This window comes from Eumetopias jubatus, unplaced genomic scaffold, assembly GCF_037043125.1.
Source record: "Eumetopias jubatus isolate StellerSeaLion01/CBP00866 unplaced genomic scaffold, mEumJub1_p1.0 scaffold_1, whole genome shotgun sequence".
In the NCBI taxonomy this organism is placed as follows: domain Eukaryota; kingdom Metazoa; phylum Chordata; class Mammalia; order Carnivora; family Otariidae; genus Eumetopias; species Eumetopias jubatus.
This window is the reverse complement of record NW_028274807.1, coordinates 205,058,514-205,082,892: the sequence shown is the minus strand read 5'-3', so window position 1 is coordinate 205,082,892 and position 24,379 is coordinate 205,058,514. Positions and strand designations below refer to the sequence as shown.

The window sequence follows — 24,379 nt, the reverse complement described above, 5'->3', positions numbered from 1 at the left end:
GTGATGTTAGGTCTGTAAAATTAGAGCAACAAGAACTTGTCATCCTGCCCTCTTTGAGAAGATCACTATTTGCTTTTGGTTCTAAAATCTTCCAGTCTTTTCTCAGTTTATCAGGGTATGGGACGTGTCTTGTTACTCTGTTTTTCTAACTTAATATGAATGATCTTTCCTTGTCAGGTCCATAGAGTGTAAAATGATTTTTGCCATTTTGTTACAGAAAGTTTCAAAACATACCCCAAAAGTACACCCCTGTGTGCCCCCTCTCGGATTCAGCAGTGACCAAGTGTGGCCAGATCCCTTTCCTCCACTCCCATCCCTCACCCCCTTAGTCCATCGTATAACCAGTACATTTTAGGCTGTGTTTCCAAAATATTCAGCTGAAAACTGAACTTGAGCAAACGACTGTTGTGGAAAAAATCTGGAGAACAGAAGCAAAGGAGAGAAATGAAATTGGAACAAGACGATGGACAATGAGAAGGACGTGGAGGAGGAAGGGCAAGTATCAGGTGACTCCGCTAGCCAAGCTGGGAGATTTGGGGCTTTTGGGTCAAGCCCACTGCCCTGTCTTACTTCCTTAAGTTCACACCCTACTGTCCCTTGAGCACAAGGCCACACGACCTGGGCCCTGAATTTTACTTAACAATACTGAATCTTTTCCTCCCGGTCACCATACGAACAAATGTATACCTGAGCATCCTTCTTAAAACTTAATTTTTAAGAATGACACAAAAACAATCAATTCGAAAGTACATTAGAGTATTGGGAAACAATCCCTGGTAGCATTTCTATGGAAACTCCCACCCTGCCCCCGGAGCGCGTGCTCAGCACTTGCAAGTATCATCTGGCTCCATCTGACGCCAACCCTGCGGGGTCAGTAAAGACCCTATTTTACAGATGGACAAACTGAGGCTCACACTGGGAGCCCACGGTGGGGGCTGAATTTGAAGCCAGGTCTGGGGACGCCAGGGACCCCGCGCTTAATACCCACCAGCCCTTGGGTACATCCCCGTGAAACCAGGTCCTAACTAGCCAGGTCCGCCCGGTGGTACAGACTCGGTCTTATACAAATGGAGGTGGTATGGCGTATCAGGCGAAGGTCCAGGCTGGGGCAGGTGTCAGGAGGCACGGGGTGTTCCGAGCTCTGACACCTTTACGGCACTGAGTCACGTGAAATGGGAAAGCTAGAAGCGCTCTGTGCCTTTAAGGCGGGAGCGGGGGCGGGGCGTCGGGGCGGGCCAGCGGACTGACGTGACTGCTGGCGGGAGTTGCGTAAAGCAGCACTTCGTGCCTTTAAAGGCCCTCGGGAGGAGGGGTCCCGGAAGCGGGCCCAGACGGCTGATTCACGCCAGGCACTCTCCTCCCCTTTAAGGCGCGCGGCAGGGCGGGGTCCGGTGGCAGGCTCAAGGCGCGGTCCGCGTCCGCCGGCAGAAAAGCGGCTTAAAGGCGACGCGTGGCGCGATGGCGGCGGCCCCACGCGCGTGCAGGCGGCGCTGGCGGCCGCTCCCGGTGCTGCTGCTGCTGCTGCTGCTGCTGGCGCTGCCGCCCCCGGGGGGCCCGCCGGGCGCCGCCGCCTACTTCCCGGAGGAGCGCTGGAGCCCCGAGTCGCCGCTGCAGGCGCCCCGAGTCCTCATCGCGCTGGTGGCGCGCAACGCGGCCCACGCGCTGCCCGCCACGCTGGGCGCGCTCGAGCGGCTGCGGCACCCGCGGGAGCGCACGGCGCTGTGGTGAGCGCGGCACCCGCCTTCCCCGCGGCCGGCCGGCCGCCCCCTTGCCGGCGGCTCCACCCCGCGCGCTGCCTGCTGCCCTGGCACTGGGCGAAGCTGGCAGGCACCCACGCGTGTCCCCCGCTTGCTTCCCTCTTCGGGGCGGGCCAGACGTGCGGGCCCTCTGCTTGCTGTCCCTCCCTCCCCGTCTCGGTCCCGCCGCTGTGGGACTGACCGACCGCACTCTGCTTTCTGGCCCCGCGGTTAGGGCAGATCCGGGACCGCTCGTGCCCAGCCCAGGACTGGGCCGCTCTGCCTGGGACTGACCCTCAAACCGCCTTCGGAGCGCTCACAGCTCCCAAGAAGGGGAGCCTGGAGCCCCCACGGCCCACACTGCACTTCCACTAACAGGAAGTCTTTTCAGCTTCTGAGGCATTGGATCCTGAACCCAGCCTGAGTCAGATCCCCTGCCCTCTGACGAGCGTGGGTGGGTGGGTGGGTGGGTAACGGGTCCAGGTGGCCAAGGGTGGGGGCGTGGATCCTTCCCGCAAGGGGAATGGGGCAGAGCCATGTCGGCTGACTGGTGACTTCCCGCCTCCTGCCTCGGTTTCCTAATCTGGAAAATGGGGGCATTAATATAACTCTGGTTGCCTTCATCTCCGAAGATTAACCAGTTAATGCACGTGAGGCCTTGTGCCTGGCATCTCTGGCTTGGTGCTCAGTGACCAGAACTGTGGCTATTATTATATTGTCGTTACTAGTCATCACTGCTATGGTTGGCAACTTAATAACTTATTTAAGGGGAGAGCAGCTCTCCTCTTCATGTGGACTCCTAAATGGCCCTCACCGCTCCATCCCGGATTCCCCAGCCTGGATAATGCAAGCACGCAGTTGATGCTTAAGAAATGTTTGTTGAGGGCGCCTGGGTGGCTCAGTTGGTTAAGCGACTGCCTTCGGCTCAGGTCATGATCCCGGAGTCCCGCGATCGAGTCCCACAATGGGCTCCCTGCTCGGCGGGGAGCCTGCTTCTCCCTCTGACCCTCCCCCCTCTCATGTACTCTCTCTCTCTCATTCTCTCTCTCTCAAATAAATAAATAAATCTTAAAAAAAAAAATGTTTGTTGAGGGGCTCCTGGGTGGCTCAGTCATTAATGTCTGCCTTCGGCTCGGGTCATGATCCCCGAGTCCCGGGATGGAGCCCTACATCGGGCTCCCTGCTCGCGGAAAGCCTGCTTCTCCCTCTCCCACTCCCCCTGCTTGTGTTTCCTCTCTCGCTGTGTCTCTGTCAAATAAATAAAATCTTTAGAAAAAAGAAAAAGGAAATGTTTGTTGAATTAATGAGGAAGCACAGGCCGCTATGAGATGGTGTTGTTCATAAGAGAGAATCGGGGAAGGTGGGATGGGGGTAGATGATACATACATTTTTAAATTAAATCACAGTATTTAGTACTTAATGTGGTTATAAGATCCTAGGTGCTCAGTAGTACTAACAGTGTCTAATGTGTTTTTCCCAAAATTAGCTTGTTTAATCCCCTCTGCAGCCCAGTGAAGCAGGTGCAGTCCTCATCTCTGTTTCAGATGAGGAAACAGGCATGGAGGGGGAAGCATCTTGCCCAGGGCCATAAGCTGCTGGAAGGCCAGCTTGGGGGTGTGGAGCCCATGTTGCTTCAGGCTGCCCGGGGCTGCCTCAGTCTCCCCAGTCTCGCACTGACTGTCTTGCTCTGCTTTGCAGGGTAGCCACAGACCACAACTCAGACAACACATCGGCTGTGCTGCGGGAATGGCTGGTGGCTGTAAAGAGTTTGTACCACTCCGTGGAGTGGCGGCCAGCAGAAGAGCCCAGGTGAACTCCAGGTTCTGCCCTGACAGCCACCCCCCGCCCCCCGCCGCAGGCAACTGGGCCGTGCCCCTATTCCCACACCTTCCATGACTCCCTGTTGTCCTGTGACAACCCCGGCCCCTCTGCCCCTGACTCTCCAGCCCAACTCTGCAGCCTTAAGGGCTGCCCGTGGCTACTCTGACCCGCTCTTGGCTTCAGTGGGCTGCAGCCCTCCAGCTGGACCTTTGCCCCCACAGTTCCCTCCACCTAGAGTTCCCTCCTTCCCTTGTCCTCCTGGTGGACGCCTACTGCTTTGTTCCCAGTCTCACTCTATGCCCCAGGGCCAGCCCCTGCTGCTTAGCTTCCCCATGCGCCCCTGGGCAGTGCAGAGCCCCGGTTCCTTTCAGCCTTTCAGGGTTTATTTCTTTACCTCTCCACCTACACATCCCCTCCTCCAGGAAGACCTCTCTGACCACTGCCCTCTGGGTTGCCACAGTGCCCCATCCCTAGCACATCACAGCTGTCTCTCTGCAGGTCCTACCCGGATGAGGAGGGCCCCAAACACTGGTCTGACTCACGCTATGAGCACGTCATGAAGTTGCGCCAGGCAGCCTTGAAATCTGCCCGGGACATGTGGGCCGATTACATCCTGGTGAGTCTCTCAGCCAAATACTCTGAGATCGTGGGGGAGATCTGGTTGGCCGCCGAGGAAAGGGGGATCAGTGGGTTGTGGAGACCATCCTTAAGCCTGTTTACCGAGGGAAACAGGCTCTGAGAGGGGGAGTGAGCTGTCAGAGGTGACACAGCTGGTTAGTGGAGGAGCTGGGGTTCAATCCAGGGCCTCCAGAGTTCTTAATCATCAGCTGCTGTCCCCAACCATCCCCTGTGGTTGGACCCTTGGGTTGTCTCCTCTTTATTGCCACCTCTGTGCCCCCCACAATTCCTCTGGGTGACTGCCGAGAAGCCGGAAGATGGGGTGGAGATCTGGGGGGGCACTGGAGACGCTGGGCTGCTGAGGCCCGACTTTCACTTCCTTCTCCTGGGCTGGCCATTGCCTCTGGAGGAAGGGACGGTTCAGGCTGGAATGCATTCGTGTGAAGGTACCTGCACGCAGGCCTGTGAGAGCTCCTTCAGCCCATCCCTTTGATTTGGACGTGACCCCCTCCCCTGGTGCGGGTGGGGCCGGATGGCACTGGCCGCTGGGCCTGCCTCCCCATGGAGGCTGAAGGCAATGATGCCAGCCTGACGGAGCCTGTGGTTGGTTTCCATCTAGGCGCCAGGCCCCGAGCTGTGGTCTGTACCTTCTTTATTCAGTCAGCAGACCTCCATGAGCCCCTCCCTTGCCCACCACCTGCCAGAGCCTGAGGACGCAATGAGGATCAGCACGGGCTGAGCCCTGCCTTCCTAGTGTCCCAGGAAGGGGGGCCATGACCAGAAACCAAAACTGAGTACCTAGAGGCAGCCAGTGCTGTGCTTGTAGAAAGGCAGCTGGTGATGGATCAGTGTCCTGGGGTTGCTGTGACAAAGAACCACACACCGCGGGGTGGGGTGGGGGGGTGGGGTTGCTGCAAACAGCGGAAGTGTATTGTCTCCCGGTTCTGGAGGCCAGAAGTCTGAGGTCAGGGTGTCAGCAGGGCCCTGTCCCCTCCACAGGCTCTAGGGGAGGATCCTTCCTCACTTCTTCCAGCTCCAGGGGCTCCACGTGCTCCTCGGCTTGTGGCCTGTGGCCGTGTCCCTCCGTTGTCTGTCTCTGTGGTCCCGTGGGCTTGTCTCTCTGTCTCTCCTCCTCTTATTAGGTCATCAGTCATTGACTTTCGAGCCCACCCTACTCTAGTCTGACCCCATCTAAACCTACATCCTAGTTACATCGGCAAAACCCTATTTCCAACTAAGATCACAGTCACAGGGTACCAGGGGTCAGGACTTCAACCTCTCTTTTGGGGGCCACCATTCAAGCCACAACAGTTGGCATAGTCAGGGTGTAGTGACGAGTGAGCAGGGTTGGGGGTCTCTCTTAGGAGGAGACCCTAGCCGTGACCTGAAGGAACAAAGAAGCCAGCCTCAGGGGAAGCTGGGGGACAGTGTCTGAGGCAGAGGGAACCGAGTAGGGTGCAAGCTTGGGGCCGTCAGGGACTGGCGAGGAGGCCAGGGTGGGTGTGATGAGGGTGGTCCTGAAGTGGTGGGTGGGGGTCAGACCAAGGCAGAGATTTGGCTTTTACTTTGAGGGTAATGAGGAGCCACGGAGGGTATATGAGCAGGGAAGAGCTGTGTTCTTTTATTTATTTATTTTTTTTTTTATTTTTTTTAAAGATTTTATTTATTTATTTGAGAGAGAGAGAGAGAGTGAGAGAGAGAGGGGGGAGGGTCAGAGGGAGAAGCAGACTCCCCGCCGAGCAGGGAGCCCGACGCGGGACTCGATCCCGGGACTCCAGGATCGTGACCTGAGCCGAAGGCAGACGTTTCACCGACTGAGCCCCCCAGGCACCCAAGAGCTGTGTTCTGATTTATGATTTTCAGAAGCCCTGTGGCTGCCATGGGAGCCGGGCCTGTTGGGGCAGGGGAGGGGCACAGCGGGAGGCCTGGAGCAGGACCGCAGAGAAAGGCAAGTAAATTGAGGATGCCTTTTTGGGCCGAGGGGACACGTCCTTGGACGCAGGGGTGACAGGAGGACCCCATATCCCCAGCCTCTCACTGCAGAGAGGAGAAAGAAAGGAACAATCTCTTCCTGGGGGCCCTGTAGGTTGATGCCTTCATCAGACCATTTTACAGATGGGAGAGTAGAGGCTTAGAGAGGGAGGTGACAACGTGCTTGTTGGTGGAGACTCGGAACCAGTGAGGTGCAGAGGTGGGACTGGAACCTCCTGGAACCATCTAGCACAGGACCGCCTTGTCTGCTTCCCTGGGTTTTGCTTTCATGGTTTGAGCCTGGCTGGTTTTCACTTTTTTCCCTCAGTAAACTCGGGTGAACTCTACATGTTGGTTCAAAACTCAAAAGAGCTTTTGACAGGGGCGCCTGGGTGGCTCAGTCGGTTAAGCAGCTGCCTTCGGCTCGGGTCACGATCCCAGGGTCCTGGGATCGAGCCCCACGTCGGGCTCCCTGCTCGGCGGGGAGCCTGCTTCTCCCTCTCCCTCTGCCTGCCTCTCTGCCTACTTGTGCGCTCTCTCTCTCTGTCAAATAAATAAATAAAATCTTAAAAAAAAGAAAAGCGAGCTTTTGACATACCAGTATCTTTTTGTAACTGGGGACTTTGGAAATCCATATTGGGATGTGAAATCATTTGTCCAGTGTTTTAAAATTGTTATTAAAAGGAATTCTTTAAAAAAAAAAAAAAAGACCTCTTTTTACAAGGAAAAAAAGGCACCTCTTTTTTTCTCTTTTTGCAAAGGCTATGGGTGTTACTTGTAAGAAAATATACAAGAAAAAATAAGACACTTAGGGAAGAAAAAACAAGCGAACCTTGTCATCTTACCTCCCGGAGAGACTCACTTTCTGGCTGGTTTCCGTGTTTTCTAATTGAGGTGCAATTCACATAACATAAAATTAACCGTTTCAAAGGGAACAACTCCGTGGCATTTTGTACATTCATTATATTGTGCAACCACAACCTCACTCTAGCTCCAGAACATTTCCATCCCCCCAAATGATGCCCCGTCCCCATGAGCAGTCACTCCCCCTCCCCCTCCCCCAGGCCCTGGCAGCCACTAGTCTGCTTTCTGTGCCCACAGATATGTGGCATTTTTTGTCTGGCTTCTCTCACTCAGCACGATGTTCTCAAGGTTCATCCGTGTTGGAGCCGTGTGTCCGAGCTCTGTTCCTTTTTAAGGCTGCGTGATGTTCCATTGTGTGGATGGACCACGTTTCGTTCATCCATTCTTCCATTGATGGACACGTGGGTCACTTCCACCGTTTGGCTCCCGTGGCCACCGCCACTGCAAACCTGGCGGTGGTGCAGATGTCTGTTTCTAGTTGTCTTGGTGCGTACCTAGGAGTGGAATCGCTGAGTCGTGCATAGCTCTGTGTGTAACTCTTCAGGGAACTGCCGGACCGTTCTGGCTGTTTTTACTGTGTATATATTCAGCGGTCACACATATAAATGTTCGCAGGGGCTGGGCAGGGAACAGCCCCACGGCTTGTCCCAAGGGGCAGCCACCTTCCGTCTCCAGCTGGGGGTTGCCCTGCGGGAATGCTATTCTGGAGTTGCCAGAGAAGGCTGGAATTCAAGTTCTCGCTGTTGTGTGTGGCGAGTGATTTAAAGGTTTTAAAAATCCTGCGTGGGAGACAGAAAGCGTATCTGTGGATCAGATGCATTTAAAAATCAATCAGTCCTAAGAGTTCCTCCTAAGAGTTCTGCACTGCATGGTGGCCTGCGTGTCTTCACATCCCAGTGGACAGGGACACCCTCACCTGATCCTTTTCTGTGGCACGATTCCTAGCTGTCTCGACTTGCTCTGCAGTGGGATGGGGCCGGAACTTCTCTAGCTGGTTCGCCACTGCTAGACTCCCGGGTTGTTCCCCAGTTTGTGTGATCAACAGCACTGCAGCGAGCCTCCTGGTGTGGCCTCTCTGGAGAGTGCTGGTGACACATGGTTTTGGGGCGGGGGGAACCAGCAGGACCGATGGTGACCCTATTCCTGGGTTGGTGGATTTCATTCCGTGCTGCACCAGGCAAGTTACCATCTTTGTATCCCAACACGTAAGGCGTTAAAGGAAAACAAAAAGCTTACGTAAAGATCTGATTTGTACACTCTTTATCAGCACGTAATTCACATTAGACAAAGTGCCTTCCTCCCAGCCGCTCCCTGAGGAATTGGCCTCTGCTCCCACCGTCCCACCCATAGACAGGCGCTGCCTGTTTGAAAAGTTCCCATAAATGGCGCTGTGTGGTGCACTTACTGTCATGTTCCATGTCCCCCCCAGAGGCATGTCTGGGCCCCATTTGTGTTGCTTTGTGCTGTGTGGTCTGTCCCTTCTCTTGCTACAGAGTGTATTTGAGCGTATTTCATTGTGTGAGCGTTACTTGGCCTGTCACTCGGGGGAGAGCCGGGCGGTGGAGGGACCGGAACCCGCTGGCTTCCAGGGCCCCGTCTGCTACTCCAGGATCCCCAGACCGCCCCCTTCCTCCCGTCCAGGACTCTGGCCTCTGCCCCAGCTGTTCAGAGCTATGGCCTAGCCCAGGTCAGCCCTGTGGCCCCTGCTGATGCTCTCTTGGGTATTTTGCAGTTTGTGGATGCAGACAACCTGATCCTCAACCCGAACATGCTAAGTCTCCTCATCGCTGAGAATAAGACGGTGGTGGCTCCCATGCTGGATTCGCGGGCCGCATACTCCAACTTTTGGTGCGGGATGACTTCCCAGGTCAGGGTGCTGCTGGGGTAGGGTGGGGGCGGGGGATGGTGGGGGTGAGCGAGTGGGGACTGTGGCTGGAGTCTAACTTATCGTACCACCTCATGGTGAGCGCTTTACAACACCATGGTGATAATCCTTAAATAGCTCCTTGACAGAGGGTCTGTGATTGTGCCCTCTCCTCCCCACCCCCTTCCCAGTCACTGAGGCAGAAACAGAAATACAGGGAGAGAGGACTTGACTTGCCTAAGCTCACACAGCTAGGAAGCCGTGGTGCCAGGTAGGACTTTAGGCACAGCTTGATCCAGGTGTTAAACAACATTCCTTTCTTCTTCCATCCTTTGGGTGGCTTCATTTTCAGACTCCTGGGGCACAATCCCATCATCATCCAGCCAAAGTCCACTTTGGGCCTTGTCCAGTCTCCTTCTACACCTGAGCCAATTCCTGAAGCCAGGAAAATGCCAGGTTCTGATTGGCCAAAGCCTGGGCCATAAGTCCCACGCTAGGGTTGAGGCTGGGATTGTGGGCAACACCAGGAGAAGTGAAAGAGTAGGTGCTGGAGCGGGGGCCATGCCAGATCCAAGACCCCCCTCCTGTCTCCTGCTATCTTTTTAATTGACGGGCAATTCACATAACATAAAACTCACCATCTTAAAGTGAACAATTAAGTGGTTTCTATTTAAAAAAATATGTCGTAGCCCAAGTTCCCTGAAGGCCTACGTCTAATGTTCAATCCTGTGTAAGTCAGGGAATCACGAATGTCCAGTCCCTTTCTCAGCTTTCTCATTTCCTCCTTCAAGTGCTTCCTTTCTGATCTGAAGTGTTGAGCTAGGTCTGCGGGTGCACAGCTGCTTACCTTCCCTCATCTGCCCCTGCCCCACCGCCTGAGGCTCCGGGGGTGGACATGAGGCCTGACCATGCCCAGAGCTCTGCATCTGGGGAGAGCCCCACCACAGCCAGAGGCTGGCACCTGGGTCCTGCTCTCCAACTGTTCTGTGCCTCCCCTTGTCCCAGGCCTCCAGCCTTACCTCTAGGGTCCCCCATATAGAGCTGCGCCCTCCTCCCTGCAGGGCTACTACAAGCGCACGCCTGCCTACATCCCCATTCGCAAGCGGGACCGCCGGGGCTGCTTTGCCGTTCCCATGGTGCACTCAACCTTCCTGATCGACCTGCGGAAGGCAGCATCCAGGAACTTGGCGTTCTACCCGCCTCACCCTGACTACACGTGGTCCTTCGACGACATCATTGTTTTTGCCTTCTCCTGCAAGCAAGCAGGTGAGCCCACAGGGAGTTTGCCAGCACGGGGGCATCTGTCTGGTTCTCTGGGACCAGTGTCGAGCCCACAGAAGGTTCGCAGAACCAGAACCAGAACTGCAGGGTGCAGGGACAGCTACAGGTGTGGCTGTATCCAGGTGTTCAGGTGATGTCCCCAGGACTCCCTTTCTCTCCAGCCTCGGCTTCGCCGGGTCACTTCACTCCCCATATCTTTAAGACCTCTTTATTGAAGGTTATTTTCATCTTGATATTCTCCTGTGTTCTCCCAGTTTTCTGTAGCTGAGCATAATTATTACCTATTTGTACAGTTGGGGAAGAAACGTTTTAAAGAGAAAAAGAACACAGCCAGCCACAGTTGACCTCTCATTTTTTTTTTCAACCATGGTTTGGCAAACAATGGCCCATGGGCCAAATCTGGCCCACCATCTGTTTTTCTATAGCCACAAGCCAAGTATGTCTTTTGGGTTCCTGGACCTAATTCTCTCATGAGTGTGTGTGTCGGGGGGTGGGGGGGAACTTCCCCACACCAACAAGCCATTGTCTCTGTAGGACAAGCAGGTGTCCTCCAATTCAACTCAAGTCTGACACTATCTTTCCAGAGATAGTATCAAATCCCACAGGTTGAGGAGGGCTCAGTCCAACAAGACTGCCACCCACCCCAGCTTCAGATGCCGGCCACAAACCCATGTTCTCATTGTGCTTCTGACCAACTGGCTATAAATCTGAGGCTCCCAAGATGCTCTCCTTGGGTTCCATTAATTTCCTAGAGCAGTGTGTGGAATTCAGGAAACCCATCTACTCACTAGGTGACTCGGTGTAGTATAAAAGGATATAACTCTGGAGCAGCCTGTTGAAGAGATGCCTAGGGTGAGGTATGTGGGAAGGGGTGCAGAGCTTCCTTGCCCCCTCCAGGCTCCAGGTATGTTACTCTCCCCACACTCCACGTGTTCACCAACCCGGAAGCGCCCTGAACTCCATGCTTTTGGGTTTTTATGGAGGCTTCATTACATAGACACGATTGATTGAATCATTGGCACTTGGCAATCCAACCTCCAGCTCCTCTCCTCTCCCCAGAGATCAGAGGGGTAGGACTGAAAGTTCCAACCCTCTATTCATGGTTGATTCCACTGGCAACCAGTGTGTGTGTTGGTGGAGGGAGGTTCCTCTTTCAGTGCTTTCCAAAAGTCACTTATTAACGTTAAGAGACACCTTTAAGCTCTCAACATCTAGGAAATTCCAAGGGTTTTGGGAACTGAGCCTGGAACTGTGGACGAAGACCAAATATATATGAGAAGTCTATACTTGGTCATCTGAATGGGAAAAAAAATGAAGAATAACATTTTGTGACATCTGAAGATTGTATAAAATTCGAATCTCAGTGCCTATAAATAAAGTTTCATCAGCTCGCAGCCACGCTTATTCATTTAAGTCTCATTTCTGGCTGCTTCTGCCTTCTAGCTGCAACTGAGTCATTGAGACAGAACTGTCTGGCCCACAAGCGTAAATATTGACCATCTGGCCCTTTACAGAAAAAGTTAAGCAGTTCAGGTGAAAATCATTTTTCATTGGGGTTTTTTACTTAAAAAAAAAAAAAGATACGCCCAAAACCTTAGACCACCCCGAAAAGGGCAAATGCAGATGGGGGTGCCCTTACTGCGTCTGGGTCAGCCGCATCTCCTGTTCCTGCCTCAGGGTGGCTTCTGTGCTGCCCTCCGGCTGTTGTGTGGTTGTGGGGGTGGCCGTGTTGCAGAACCAGAACCCCGTGGGGGAACGAGGCGGTGGCCGTGGGAGGCGCCCTCGTTAACAGCTCTGGAGTTTTTCCGGGCCTCCCGGCCAGCGCGAACCCCTGTTCTGGCTCCCGGTCCCAGCTGGAGAGCTGAGGAGTTCCTGCGGGTACCGGGTGCCGGGAGCAGGGGGACCCGTTGAGGTTCCAGGCCGCCCTGGGCGGTGCGGCTGGGCTGGGGAGGGTGGGGCTCTACCACCTCGCACCGTTTTCACGTTGGGTTGTTGTTCCCTCGGCCGCAGAGGTCCAGATGTACGTCTGCAACAAGGAGGCCTACGGCTTCCTGCCTGTGCCGCTGAGGGCCCACAGCTCCCTGCAGGATGAGGCCGAGAGCTTCCTGCACGTGCAACTGGAGGTCATGGGTGAGTCCGCCCGCGCCAGACGGGGAGGGCCGAGTCACCTCCCTTTCTCTGCCACCTCACGTACGGCGCCTGAACACTGATGGAGCGTGTGCCCTTCGCTTTGCTGGGAGCGGGAGACCCGGCATGAACAAGGTGGATGGTTGTCCCCACTCTGGCAAGGACGGCATCCTGAGAGCAGTCAGGATGGGCTTCTGGGAAGAGGTGGCATGAAGATGCAGGGTGGGTAGGAGTTAGCCAGGAAGAAGATCACAGCTGGAGGGAGAACACGGGCAAAGGCCAGGAGGCTGGAGGGAGTGTGAGCTCAGAGAACAGCCAAGGTTGACGGGGCAGAAATAAAGGTGGTGAGCTGGGCAGAGCTGGCAGGCGGGACTGGGGCAGGGGCCTTGGACACCAAGCTGAGGAACAGGCCTTTTCCCCAAGGGCAGTTGGGAGCCATAGAGGGTACGGGAGGACCAGAGGGGCAGCAAGTTTTCGCTGACGGACCTTTATGTGCATGGCAGTGTCTGGGACACCACCGTTTTGGGCTGTGTCCTTATCCATGCCCCTGCCAAACCCCAGACCCACCATTATTTAATATTTATCTTAAGCAGACGCTTCTTTTTCTTCACTTGAATACATTTATTTAAAAAAGGAAACTAGGTATTTTTACCATAGTTGCAAGTTCATGTCTTTCTAATATATATACAGATAAATCCATAAACTAGTAAACTAGCCACCCCTCTAGTGGGCCCTGAGATAGGACAAGCACACGGGGCTGAGCCGGCTCCTGCCCCAGCTGGGGAGCTCCAGGGCCACCACACAGTGATACATGTGTACTTCTATGAGGGCCTGGCCGTGTGCTGTCCACACACATCCTCCAGAAGGCCCCTGAGGCAGCACGGCCGATCCTCCCACTGCACAGACAGGGAAGAGCCCTGCTCTGGGGCTCCTTTCCCACGCTTAAACCTCTCTCTAGAAAGTTCTGTCTGTGGCACCCCCTGGTGGCTGAAGATGGAACCGCACCCTGCCCTCTTTGTTTTGGGGTATTTGGGGTATTTTTTTTTTTTTAAGATTTTATTTATTTATTTGAGAGAGAGAGAAAGAGAGGACGAGAGGGAAGAGGGTCAGAGGGAGAAGCAGACTCCCTGCCGAGCAGGGAGCCCGATGCGGGACTCGATCCCGGGACTCCAGGATCATGACCTGAGCCGAAGGCAGTCGCTTAACCAACTGAGCCACCCAGGCGCCAGGGATTTGGGGGATTTTGAGGTGACACCTGGAGGCTGCAAGGTCACCAGGGTGAAGACCCCTGCAGTACCTGAGCGTTTGTCACACACACATGCCCAGGCCTGGTCCAGCAGCCCCACCAGGTCGCAATCAACAGAGGTGGGTCTCTGCTCATCACCAGCTCCAACTGGTGACTGGCCCCTGAGAAATGTCTCCCAGGCCGCCATAGTTTTCCTACTTCATTTTGTTATTTTTTATATTTTATTTTTATTAATATGTTTTATTTATTTTTATTATTTTTATTTTTTTAAAGATTTATTTATTTATTTATTTATTTATTTATTTATTTGACAGAGAGACAGCAAGAGAGGGAACACAAGCAAGGGGAGCAGGAGAGGGAGAAGCAGGCTTCCCGCCAGAGCAGGGAGCCCAATGCGGGGCTCGATCCCAGGACCCTGAGATCATGACCTGAGCCGAAGGCAGACGCTTAACGACTGAGCCACCCAGGCGCCCTATTTTTTATTTTTTGAGAGAGCGAGAGAAAGCACACACGAGAGCAGGGGCGGTGCAGAGCGAGAGGGAGAGAGAGAGACTTAAGCAGGCTCCACACCCAGCAGAGCCGATGCAGGGCTCTCGTGAGAACATGACCTGAGCCAAAGAGTGAGTCAGACACTCAACTGACTGAGCCACCCAGGCTCAGTTAGAAACTATTAGAAACTGAAGTCACCAGAGGGGTGAATATATTCCTGTGTCTCGAGGGCCAGAGCAAAGCATACAGAACAAACAGAAGGAGGGTCTGGAGGTTTCAGATATTTGTGTAAATCCTTCCTTCTGGTGTGGGCAGAGACTGCATTTTCTCTCCATCCATATGTGGGTACCTGGACCTGGGCTGTGCATATGATTTTTCATGCGTTCAAAAGTCTGACGATGAAATTTCAGACTTGCAGAAAGGCTCAGTGAGATCCCTGTGGATGGGGAATCCTGCAACCTGCTTCCTTCCCTGCCCCCTGCTTGTGGACAATGGAGCATCTTTCCCCATCGGTCCCGTAACCCTTGCTCAGTATAAATCCTGTTTGTTGAGTGTTAACACACATTGTGGTAATGGGTGGTGTGCGTGTGGCGTGATGATTGCTTTTATATCCTGTCATCAGCCACAGGGCCTTCCCCTGGCCCTCCCGCCACCCCAGTTTCATCGGCTGATGGGTTATGGCGGTCCTGGGCTTCTGTAAGTGGAATCACCCAACGTGCCTCTCTCAAGCGCCATGTCTTCCGCCCAGCATCTCACTGGTGCTGGCGTGACTGCCGTGTGCAGCTGTGGCTCGTTCCCTGCCTTGTTGTGTCGTGTTAAGCATAGATTTATCCAGTCTTGGCTGTGTCACACGTCACTTTACCAGTCTTCTCATGAGGGACATGGAAGGTGTTTCCCATCTTCCCCAGGGTTGCTGTGGATTTCCCATGCATGTGTGTGAGGGAGATCCAGACATGCCTCAGTGGGCGTGAAGTTAGGAAATACCCACAAGATTGCTCTACTTCTTAAACCAGTTGCAAGGTCTGTGGGTCCCCAAGACCACGCTCAGGTTTGATAATTCAGTAGCAGGACACAGGACTCACTGGAAGCTGTTACACTCACAGTTAGGGTTTATGACGAGCGAAAGGACACAGGTTACAGTTGGCAAAGGGAAGGGGTGTCTGGGGTGGAGACACCCAGGGTGTTCTGTGCATGGAACTTCTGGGTGTCCCCTGTCTGTGGAGTCTTGTGGACAGCTTTCACTTCTCCTAGCACCAGTGTGTGACCACACGCATGGTGTACTGCTGTCCAGGGATGCTCCCTGAGCCTCGGTGTCGGGGGTTTTTACTGAGGCTCACTCACATGGACCTGGCTGACTGCCGCATGGGTGATCTCCGTCTCTAGCCCCTGCAGGGGGCAAGCTGATTCCACGTGGCCTAAGACCCCTGCCCTAAATCACACTGTTGGCATAGACCACCCAGTGTGGCCCAAGACCCCAAGCAAACACACTCTTATCAGGCAGGATATGTAGAGGGCTTCGATCTTCCAGGAACTGGGCACAAAGGCCAGACCTCTCTTTGGCGAAATTTGATTATTCACCCCCATGACGGGTCTGGAGGTGTTAGGTTTTTATAATCACTGTGATGTGACTTTCTGGAAAGGCTTCATTGCTTTGCTCCTGGATGCCTGATGTGCTCCATCTTCCCAGAATTGATGACAAAGAGTGAGGAGATCCTCCCTCCCCACAGGCAGGCCTTGTTGCCCGCCATACCCACAAGTGGAGGGGCAGAAGCTCAGGAGAAGGGAAAAGGCATCTGGAGTTTGAATCTGGGTGCTCGGATCCCAACATCTTGCTCTTGGTCTCCAGCACCCCAAAGAGGGCTAGGGGGCGGCCAGAGCTGTGAAGAGCCCTGGACGGGAGGATACCCCAGGGATGCAGTGTCCCTGGGGGACCCAGGTTGGCTTTGGCCGCACCCTGGCCTGTCCCAGACAGAGGGGCCTGTGTCTGTCCCTCAAGCTCACACAGGGCCTTTATTCTTGATGGGGCAGATGCCGCAATCACCGTCAGGCTGGGCTCCTCTGGGCCAGCCTCCCCAGCCTCCTATCCGCCCATGGATCTGATCCTTCTGAAAGAAGCCAGCAGGGATGTGTCAGGACAGGCCCCCTGGGGACGTGGTCTGAGCACTGTTCATAGCAGCGAGAAGGGCAGTGATCATGGCCACTCTGAAATTCTTGCCATGCCTTGGCTTGTAGACATGCCACTCCAGTCACACAGTCACCTTCCCCCGGTGTGTCTCTGTGGTCTCCCCTCTGTGTGCTTGGCTGGATCCAAAATGCCCATTTTGATAAGGACCCCAGTCACTATTTTAACTTGGTTGTCTTTGTAAAGACCTTATTTCCAAATAAGGTCACATTCTGAAGTACTGGAGGCTAAGATGCCAGCATACTGGGGAGGACACGATTCAACCCATAATGTGTGTCATTTCATGGCAGCTTCTCCTGAAACCTCTGGGTGGAGGAGGTTTTTAGAATTGGAGTGCCGGGGCACCTGGGTGGCTCAGTCGGTTGAGTATCTGACTCTTGGTTTCAGTTCAGGTCATGATCTCAGGGTCCTGAGATTGAGCCCCGTGTCAGGATCCATGCTCAGCGTGGAGTCTGCTTGAGATTCTCTCTCCCTCTCTCCCTCCCCTCCCCAACTCATGCACACTTTCTCTCTCTCAAACAAACAAATAAATCTTTAAAAAATAAAAAAATAAAATTGGAGCCCCATTTTATACTTGAGGAAAGCCAAGGCCCCGACAGGTCAAGGTCACACAGCTTGCCATCATTTCTTTGTTCATTCTATGAGTAATTATTGAGGGCCTGCTGTGTACCAAGCGTTGGGCATTGGGGACTCAATGGGCAGACCTGGTGTTTGTCCTGTGGGGCTTGTGGCTGACAGAAAGCCAGGGAGGTGGGCCCACAGGATTGGGGTTTGATGATGGAAGGCCAGATGCTGTGGGAGCCAGGAGGAGGTACCCTGCTCCAGCTCAAGAGGGCATCTTAGTTGAGAACTCAGGGGAAGGAGGGGAGGAGGGAAAGCTGTTTCAGGCAGAGGTCCAGCATGTGCAAAGGTCCTGAGGTAGGAAGGGGTGCATTTGGGGCAGTGCCAACAGCCAGAGTGAGGAGGTGCTGGGGGAAAGAGACCAGCACCAACATTGTGTTTGGTGCCAGGCTAAGGAGCTCAGGGTGACAGGGTTCCCAGAGGGGATGGGGGAGGGAAGGGACATTGTTAAGAGGCTAGAGCCCCTCCCCCAGTGACCCCGCTGACAACACCCCCCTTCTCTCTGCCTCACAGTGAAGCACCCACCAGCGGAGCCCTCCAGGTTCATCTCAGTGCCCCCCAAGACACCTGACAAGATGGGCTTCGACGAGGTGAGCCAGGCCTCCCCTGGCAGGCTGGGGTGGGGGGTGGGGGCCGGGCCAGAGGGTCCGACCAGAGCTCTGGGCCACAGGTCTTCATGATCAACCTGAAGCGGCGGCAGGACCGGCGGGAGCGCATGCTGCGGGCCCTGCAGGCGCAGGAGATCGAGTGCCGGCTGGTGGAGGCCGTGGACGGCAAGTGCGTCCCGAGTCCCGCCGCGGGGGGGAGGAGCCAGTGGGCACCCGGGGTGTAGACCACTCCCTGGCAGGCCCGGCCCAGTGGGTCTTCCTCTGACCCCGCCTCCCCGCCTGCAGAGCCATGAACACCAGCCAGGTGGAGGCGCTGGGCATCCAGATGCTGCCCGGCTACCGGGACCCCTACCACGGGCGGCCCCTCACCAAGGGCGAGCTGGGCTGCTTCCTCAGCCACTATAACATCTGGAAGGAGGTAGGTCTGGCAGGGGAGCGGAGGGCAGGGCCGACCTCAGGCTTCTGGCAGCTCAGGGAGGGACTCGCTGGCGCCCCCTGCAGGCTTCTGAAGCTTGGGCAGGACACGGGACCTCTGTTTCGACATGACTTCACCTGCATGTCACCAGTGGCCTGGCTGGGGCAGCTGCTGTCCTTCCATTGTGCAGATGGGGGAAGCAGACTAGGGAGGGAGGGATGAGCCAGGCTCCCATAGAAGGTGGGGTCTCAGGCCCAGGACCCCCAAGTGAGGCCTCTTCCCACCCCACTGTTGCCACATGTCTTTGGAGGGCCTGGACTCTGAGCTCAACATTTACAAGTAGCAGTGACGGCCACAGGGACAGTAAGCAACACTAACCCCGCGCCAGGGGCTCGTCAGCCACCCTCAGAGGCCGAGACTCAAACCTGGAGCCACCGGGCACGGAGCCAGATGGGGCGTCTGGGCATTTGAGGTGACAGTGCTCTTTCCCTGAGTGACACTCATCATGGACGGCATGGGGCAGAGGCTGCATTATCCAGGCGTCCAGACTCCGGTTCAAGCCCAGCCCTGCCTCTTAGAGGGGTGAGCTCTGTGAGCAAGGAGGGTGCCCTTTTCTGGCAGATGACAGTCACCCTCCTCAGTCTTGAGAATTCTCAAGTGCATTCAGCGAGCACCCATGCACCTGCTGTGCATCTGGCCTGGTGCTGGTGCTGGGAATGTGACAGCCACCAAGACAGATGTGGGCCCCTGCAGGGGGCTCACAGCCTAGGGATGTGGGGTGACTGATGGGCAAACCATAATAAACTAAGTGCGACGCACCCGCAGGAGGGCCATGAATTGTCCTCAGCTGACAGCTTTGGCCAGTGGTTGGGGAGGACCTCATCGGTGACATCTGGCCTGAGGCCTGAAGGCTGGGGGCCTGCCTGCTGCCACACATTGGCACAGGCACAGACCTTGGGGTAGGAAGTAGAAGCCAGGCCAAGGCCGAGGTCAGGGCACATGTTGCCAAGTGTGCAAGGAGCTGATGGCCAAGAGGTCTATCCAGAAGATGGTGAGGAAGGCTTGCGTTTGCTTCTCTCCTGCTGCCCAGCCTTGAAGCAGAGCTGACTTCAGGGTCAGGTCTGGCCTTGGTCTCTGTCTGATGTGGGCAGGGCATCCTCCCTCAGGTTGTGGACCGTGGGCTGCAGAAGTCGCTTGTCTTCGAGGATGACCTGCGCTTTGAGATCTTCTTCAAGAGACGCCTGCTGAACCTCATGCGGGACGTGGAGCGGGAGAGTCTGGACTGGGACCTCATGTGGGTGTGGGGCAGGGCTGGCCATGGGGTCTGGGCCCTGGGTGGCACTGGGGTGGGGCTGGGGCTCGGGGGCTCAGTTTGGAGTGAGGTGGAGCTGCAGTCTGGAGCTCAGAAGTGTGGCCCAGGGCCTGGAGGTCTGAGGGTCTTTGCAGGTTAGTAGGCTGGGCCAACTCTTGGGGGTGTGGCAGAAGGTGTAGCCTGTGTGAGGGGCCCCGTGGTCCCTGGATCCGAGAGCAGTCAGGGTTTGGCCTAAAGCCTGTAGGTTAGGCCTGTGGCCTAAGGCCTGGGGGGTAGGGCCTGTGGGGTAGGGCCAAAGGCCTGTGAGGATGACCTGGAAATCTCGGGACCTGGCCTGTGGGGAGGGGGCTCTGTCAGGCCTTGGAGACTTGGTGAGTCCAAAGGAGATGGGGTATGCCTAAGATTTGACGTGGAAGCCTGTGCACATGGCTGAAGATCTTGGGGTGTGGGCTAGGGTAAGTGTGGCCAGGGCTTGGGGGTGTGCCCAGGAGCTGAGGGCATGACTGAATGTGGGGGCATACCCAGGGAGCCTGGGTCTTACTTAGACCAGCACTAGGTAGGATGTGGCCAGCCTATTTCTGGAACAGTCCTTTGGAATCTCCTCTAGGTGAGTTGGTTCGCCCTCCCCCCCGCTTCTCTCTCTCTCCTGCGTACAGGGCCCTGATACAGGTTCTAGGCCCCAGACTCCGGACCGTGCTAGTAAAAGATGTAGAAGCCATACCCCTTCATCCCCAGCTACTCACCACATTCCTCCACCTTGCCCAGCTGCCCCCCGGCCTTCTGAACTTAGAGCAGCTTCCCTTCTAGCCCCACTCCTTCCTGTGGTTCAGCCTCAGAGAGTGTCCAGGACGTCTTCCCCTTCCCAGTTCCAAATCCTCCCATGGCTCCCTAGTACCCTTGGAAAAAACTCAGTCTCCTCCCTGCACGTCCCAGACCCCTGTGGTCCTCCCTGGTCCGGCAGTCACACCAGCCTCCTGGTTGCTCCCCCAAACACACCCAGCCCGCTCCCACCCCAGGGCCTGACGGAGGCTCACTGGATCTCAGACTTGCGCGGTTAGCATTTTCCTGCGGGCGGGAAGAGGGTGACAGGACCCTGACTCTGCACCCGCAGCTATGTGGGCCGGAAGCGGATGCAGGTGGAGCACCCGGAGAAGGCAGTGCCGCGCGTGAGGAACCTGGTGGAGGCCGATTACTCCTACTGGACGCTGGCCTACGTGATCTCCCTGCAGGGCGCCCGCAAGCTGCTGGCCGCCCAGCCGCTCTCCAAGATGCTGCCTGTCGACGAGTTCCTGCCCGTCATGTTTGACAAGCACCCAGTGTGAGACGCTCGCTGCGGGCACCCGGGCCGGGGTCTTGCTGTGGGGCTGTCCTGGCTCGGTGGGCGTGGGGCTGGCGGATCCCCGGGTCACCTCTGCGTACGCCTCCCTCCATGCCGGCCCCCCCCACTTCTGTCTCAGTCTGTCCCCTCCCACGGCCCCCTCCATCTGTCCCCGACTCCCAGTCCACGCCAGGCCCCCTCTCCCCTCGCCCCCCAGGTCCGAGTACAAGGCCCACTTCTCGCCCCGCAACCTGCGCGCCTTCTCCGTGGAGCCCCTGCTCGTCTACCCCACGCACTACACGGGGGACGATGGGTACGTGAGCGACACGGAGACCTCAGTCGTGTGGAACAACGAGCACGTGAAGACCGACTGGGACCGCGCCAAGTCCCAGAAGATGCGGGAGCAGCAGGCCCTGAGCCGCGAGGCCGAGAACTCGGACGTCCTGCAGTCGCCCCTGGACAGAGCGGCGCGCGACGAGCTCTGAGCGCCGGCGGCCAAACACCGAAAGCGGCCTCGTGGGCCCGGCACCACCCCGCAACCCCCCCCCCCGCGGACCCCCCGCAGGCCACGGAGGGCTCTCTCCCCGCGAGGGGCGTGCAGCAGGCTCTGGCTCGGCAAGCACGTGCACGCAGGCAGCTTTAACGCAGTGCCTACTGTATGCCAGGAGAGGGGCTTGACGCCGGGGGATCGGGGGAACCAGACCTCCTCGTTCGTGTCTTTGGGTGCCGAACCCTTGAAGTCCTCACCGGGTACCGGGCTCCCGTGTTTGGCAGCGGGTGAGGCATAATTATCCCCTCCTCCGGTGACTGATTCAGCCATCAAGCTTGTTTTGATTCCTACCCGCCCCCCCCCCCAAGAATCAGCACTAGTGATACACAGTCATTGTTTTAATTCATTGAAATATTTATTGAATGCCTACTGTATGTTGGCCACCAACCATTCTGGGCTCTGAGAATATTGGGGTAAACAAGACACTTTCTTCATTTCTCTGAACACCTATCAAGCACCCACTATGTGCCTGGTACTTGTGACACAAAGACAAGTCCTTATTAACTCAGCATTTATTGAGTGCCTGCTGTGTGCTGGGAACTGAGCTTGGTGCTGGGGGTGAAGATGAACCAGGTGCTTTTCACTCTTCGATTGGCTTCTTCCTGACTCGTCTAGAGAGCGCCTAGTGTGGGCCAGGCATTAGTGATACCAAACGGTGTGGCAGTTGCTGGGTCAGCATCGGATCACCCACGTCTGTGCGGGGCCACGTGCCAAGGGCTGGGCCACCGAGATGAACAAGATGAGTCTTCTTTCTTCATGCAGCAGGTGTTTATCAAGCGCCTACTGTGTACCAGACCTCGTGGACCCCCAGTGGGACTGGAGAATGGTTGGCTGAGAGTTTGATCCCCACCTGCCCCTCGGTCACCCAAGTTGTGCGCAAAGTCCCCCCACCACCCAGGAGGGAGGGTGGCTCTCCCCTCACCAGGGGCAGCTGCAGGTCCCAGCGACCACATGGCCACATGCAGGCTCCCCTGGACCCGGCCCCCCTGGCGGGGGCCAGGGATAAAAACAGGGGCTGGGTCTCCTGTGCTCACCGTGCTCCTGTGTTGACCTGTCACCCCATTTGCTTGACCTCCCGGGCCTGCATCTCAGGCGTGGGCTCTACCCGCTCTGTGGGGTTCCTACATTCAAGCCTTTGGTAGGACCGTGTGTTTGGGGCCCTGTGTGGGCTCGGCTGCACCAGGGTACTACCCATGGCCTGGGCAGGTGCTCCCCGGCATGGGCTGGAGGACTTGCTGTGCCTTCAGCCTGGAATGAATGTCAGAGCCAGCCAGCGGTGCTTTGCTCGCTTAGGGATACCTGCTCACTGGGTCAGGTCCTGGATAACTTGCTTATTTTTTTATTAAATGTTCCTGGTTGGTTTTCACATCAGTCTGTGTTCTTTTCTTGGCCAACTGCTCTGCTCACCACCAACACACACTCACACTCCCCCCACTGCCGGCGGCCAAGATGTGGGAGGAGACCAGGCGCTGGAGGGAAGCCCAGTGGTGGAGGGATGAGGGGGGAGGGTGTAGTGAGAGCCGCATCTCCTGGCCTGCCCCATAACACTTCCCTGAAATAGCTCAGGGACAGCTGGGGCCCACTGCAATGTATCCTGTGGGGTCAACGGCAGGATCATCTCTGATGACAGAATGAGGAGAGACGCTGTCATTTTGGGGTCTCCAGAAAACAGACTCCAAGATGAGGATTTGAGTTGTCCCAGAAGTGACCCCAGGAAGCCCCGATGGGGGTGGGGACGTGAGCCGAGGAGGGGAGGAAACCTGCAGGAGGCTTCAATGAGCAACTGAGTCTGGGCCACTGGGGACCTCAGGAGATAGCATAGAGCATGTGCCTCAGAGTGGTCCCACCCCAGGGGCGATGGAGGCGGGGCATTTAGCCACACCCAGCTCTTCCTCAAATACTGAAAGGTTCTCAAGATTCCTAAGCCCTTAGAGTGCGTAGGTACGTACCCAAGGCTTCTACAAAGTAACACAGACGGTGTGTAATCCTTGTGGAAGAGTTAGAAAATACAGCTAAGCAAATTGAAAAAGCCCAATTAAATCCTATATCCTCAGAGACGACAACAATTAACATTTTGGTGAAAAACCTTCCAGTCTCACCCATGCGCATGGTGCAAATATACACACGTTTCCAAAGAGAGGATCATGTTCCATAAATGGATTCAACCTTCCCCCCGCCCATCCTCCACCCGACTCAACACATTTTTATTCCATAAACATGGGATCAAATTGCACCCGGTTTTTCAGCAATTTTCTTTTTAAATTTAACAATATATTGTGGGCGTTCTAATCAGGGCAGATGTCTATGAGTTCTTTTTGGGTTGTTACATACAATATTCAGCGATGGTGATGGACCGCCATTCACTCGGCCGTTCTGACCCCGGACTGTCACCACCTGACTGCAAGCCGTGTTACATGACACATCCTTCCTGCAGTTGGGTGAGTCGATGCAGGTGAAAATGCTGGGTTCACGTGTGTGCATGGCTCACTTCATGCAGCTACCGTATTTACCCTTCTTGCTTAATCCTGACTGTTCATCGTGTGTTTACAGAGGTGGATGATGCAAGTTTATTAATCTCTCATAGAACATTGGAGTCATTTCTCATGTGTTCCAATTATGTGGGATGTTTCTAAATCTTATCTTAACCCAATGGATCTCAGCTGGGGTGTTTTTGTTTCTCGGGGACATTGGGTGATGTCTGGAGACATTTCTGGTTGTGGTGACTTGGGGTGGTGCTATTGGCATCTGGGAGGGGGGGCAGGGATGCCACTGCATGTCCTCTAGTGTACAGGGCAGCCCCGTGACAAAGACTGATTTGGCCCCAGAAGTCCACAGGGCTCTGGTTGAGAATCCTGCGCCAGTCCCATTCAGCCTCTTGGGGACATGAGTCTCTAGAAGGGTCTTCTTTGTGGCATGAAGTGAAGCATCCTTCGCTATGAAATCTCTCTGATTAAAACAGATTCTGCCTCCAGACTGAAGAGGTTAGAAGCTTAAAAGTGGTGACTGGGAATCCCAATTTTATTCTGATAAAGTCTCCAGAAGAGTCATATTTCCATGTTTCCACTGATACATGTATCACAAGTTATATTCGAAAGTCTGAAATCAGTTTCACTTGGGCATGGTCAAGATATCAGCAGGGTTGGATTCCTTCTGGAGGATCTAGGGGAGATTCCATGTCCTCGTTTTTTCCAGCTTCTGGAGATTGCTGGCATGCCTTGACTCATAGCCACTCCCTGTGATCCCTTGCTTCTGTCTCACGTCTCCTATTTCTTCATCTGACCTTCTTCCATCCCTCTTACAAGGACCCTTGTGATTACACTTAGGACCCACTTGGGTAATCCAGGATCACATTCCCA

The 24,379-nt window shown here is 55.4% G+C and overlaps 1 protein-coding gene across 1 annotated transcript; it reads left to right on the top strand.

The window, feature by feature from the left end:
* The first annotated feature begins 1,373 nt into the window (after nucleotides 1-1,373).
* On the top strand, nucleotides 1,374-22,389 carry COLGALT1 (collagen beta(1-O)galactosyltransferase 1). The gene is made up of 12 exons (XM_088029052.1): nucleotides 1,374-1,724; nucleotides 3,435-3,545; nucleotides 4,056-4,173; nucleotides 8,743-8,877; nucleotides 9,936-10,140; nucleotides 12,166-12,285; nucleotides 17,334-17,410; nucleotides 17,491-17,597; nucleotides 17,714-17,846; nucleotides 19,010-19,137; nucleotides 20,267-20,473; nucleotides 20,691-22,389. Exons 1-12 carry the CDS (start codon nucleotides 1,459-1,461, stop codon nucleotides 20,956-20,958), a joined length of 1,875 nt encoding a protein of 624 aa, XP_087885178.1. The 5' UTR covers nucleotides 1,374-1,458; the 3' UTR covers nucleotides 20,959-22,389.
* Nucleotides 22,390-24,379: the final 1,990 nt, after the last annotated feature.

Coding starts and splice junctions, on each gene's coding strand:
- COLGALT1 (XM_088029052.1), top strand. CDS start 1,459: ATGGCGGCGGCCCCACGCGCGTGCAGGCGGCGCTGGCGGCCGCTCCCG. Junction 17,411..17,490: donor ACAAGATGGGCTTCGACGAG/GTGAGCCAGGCC, acceptor TCTGGGCCACAG/GTCTTCATGATCAACCTGAA. Junction 20,474..20,690: donor ATGTTTGACAAGCACCCAGT/GTGAGACGCTCG, acceptor CTCGCCCCCCAG/GTCCGAGTACAAGGCCCACT.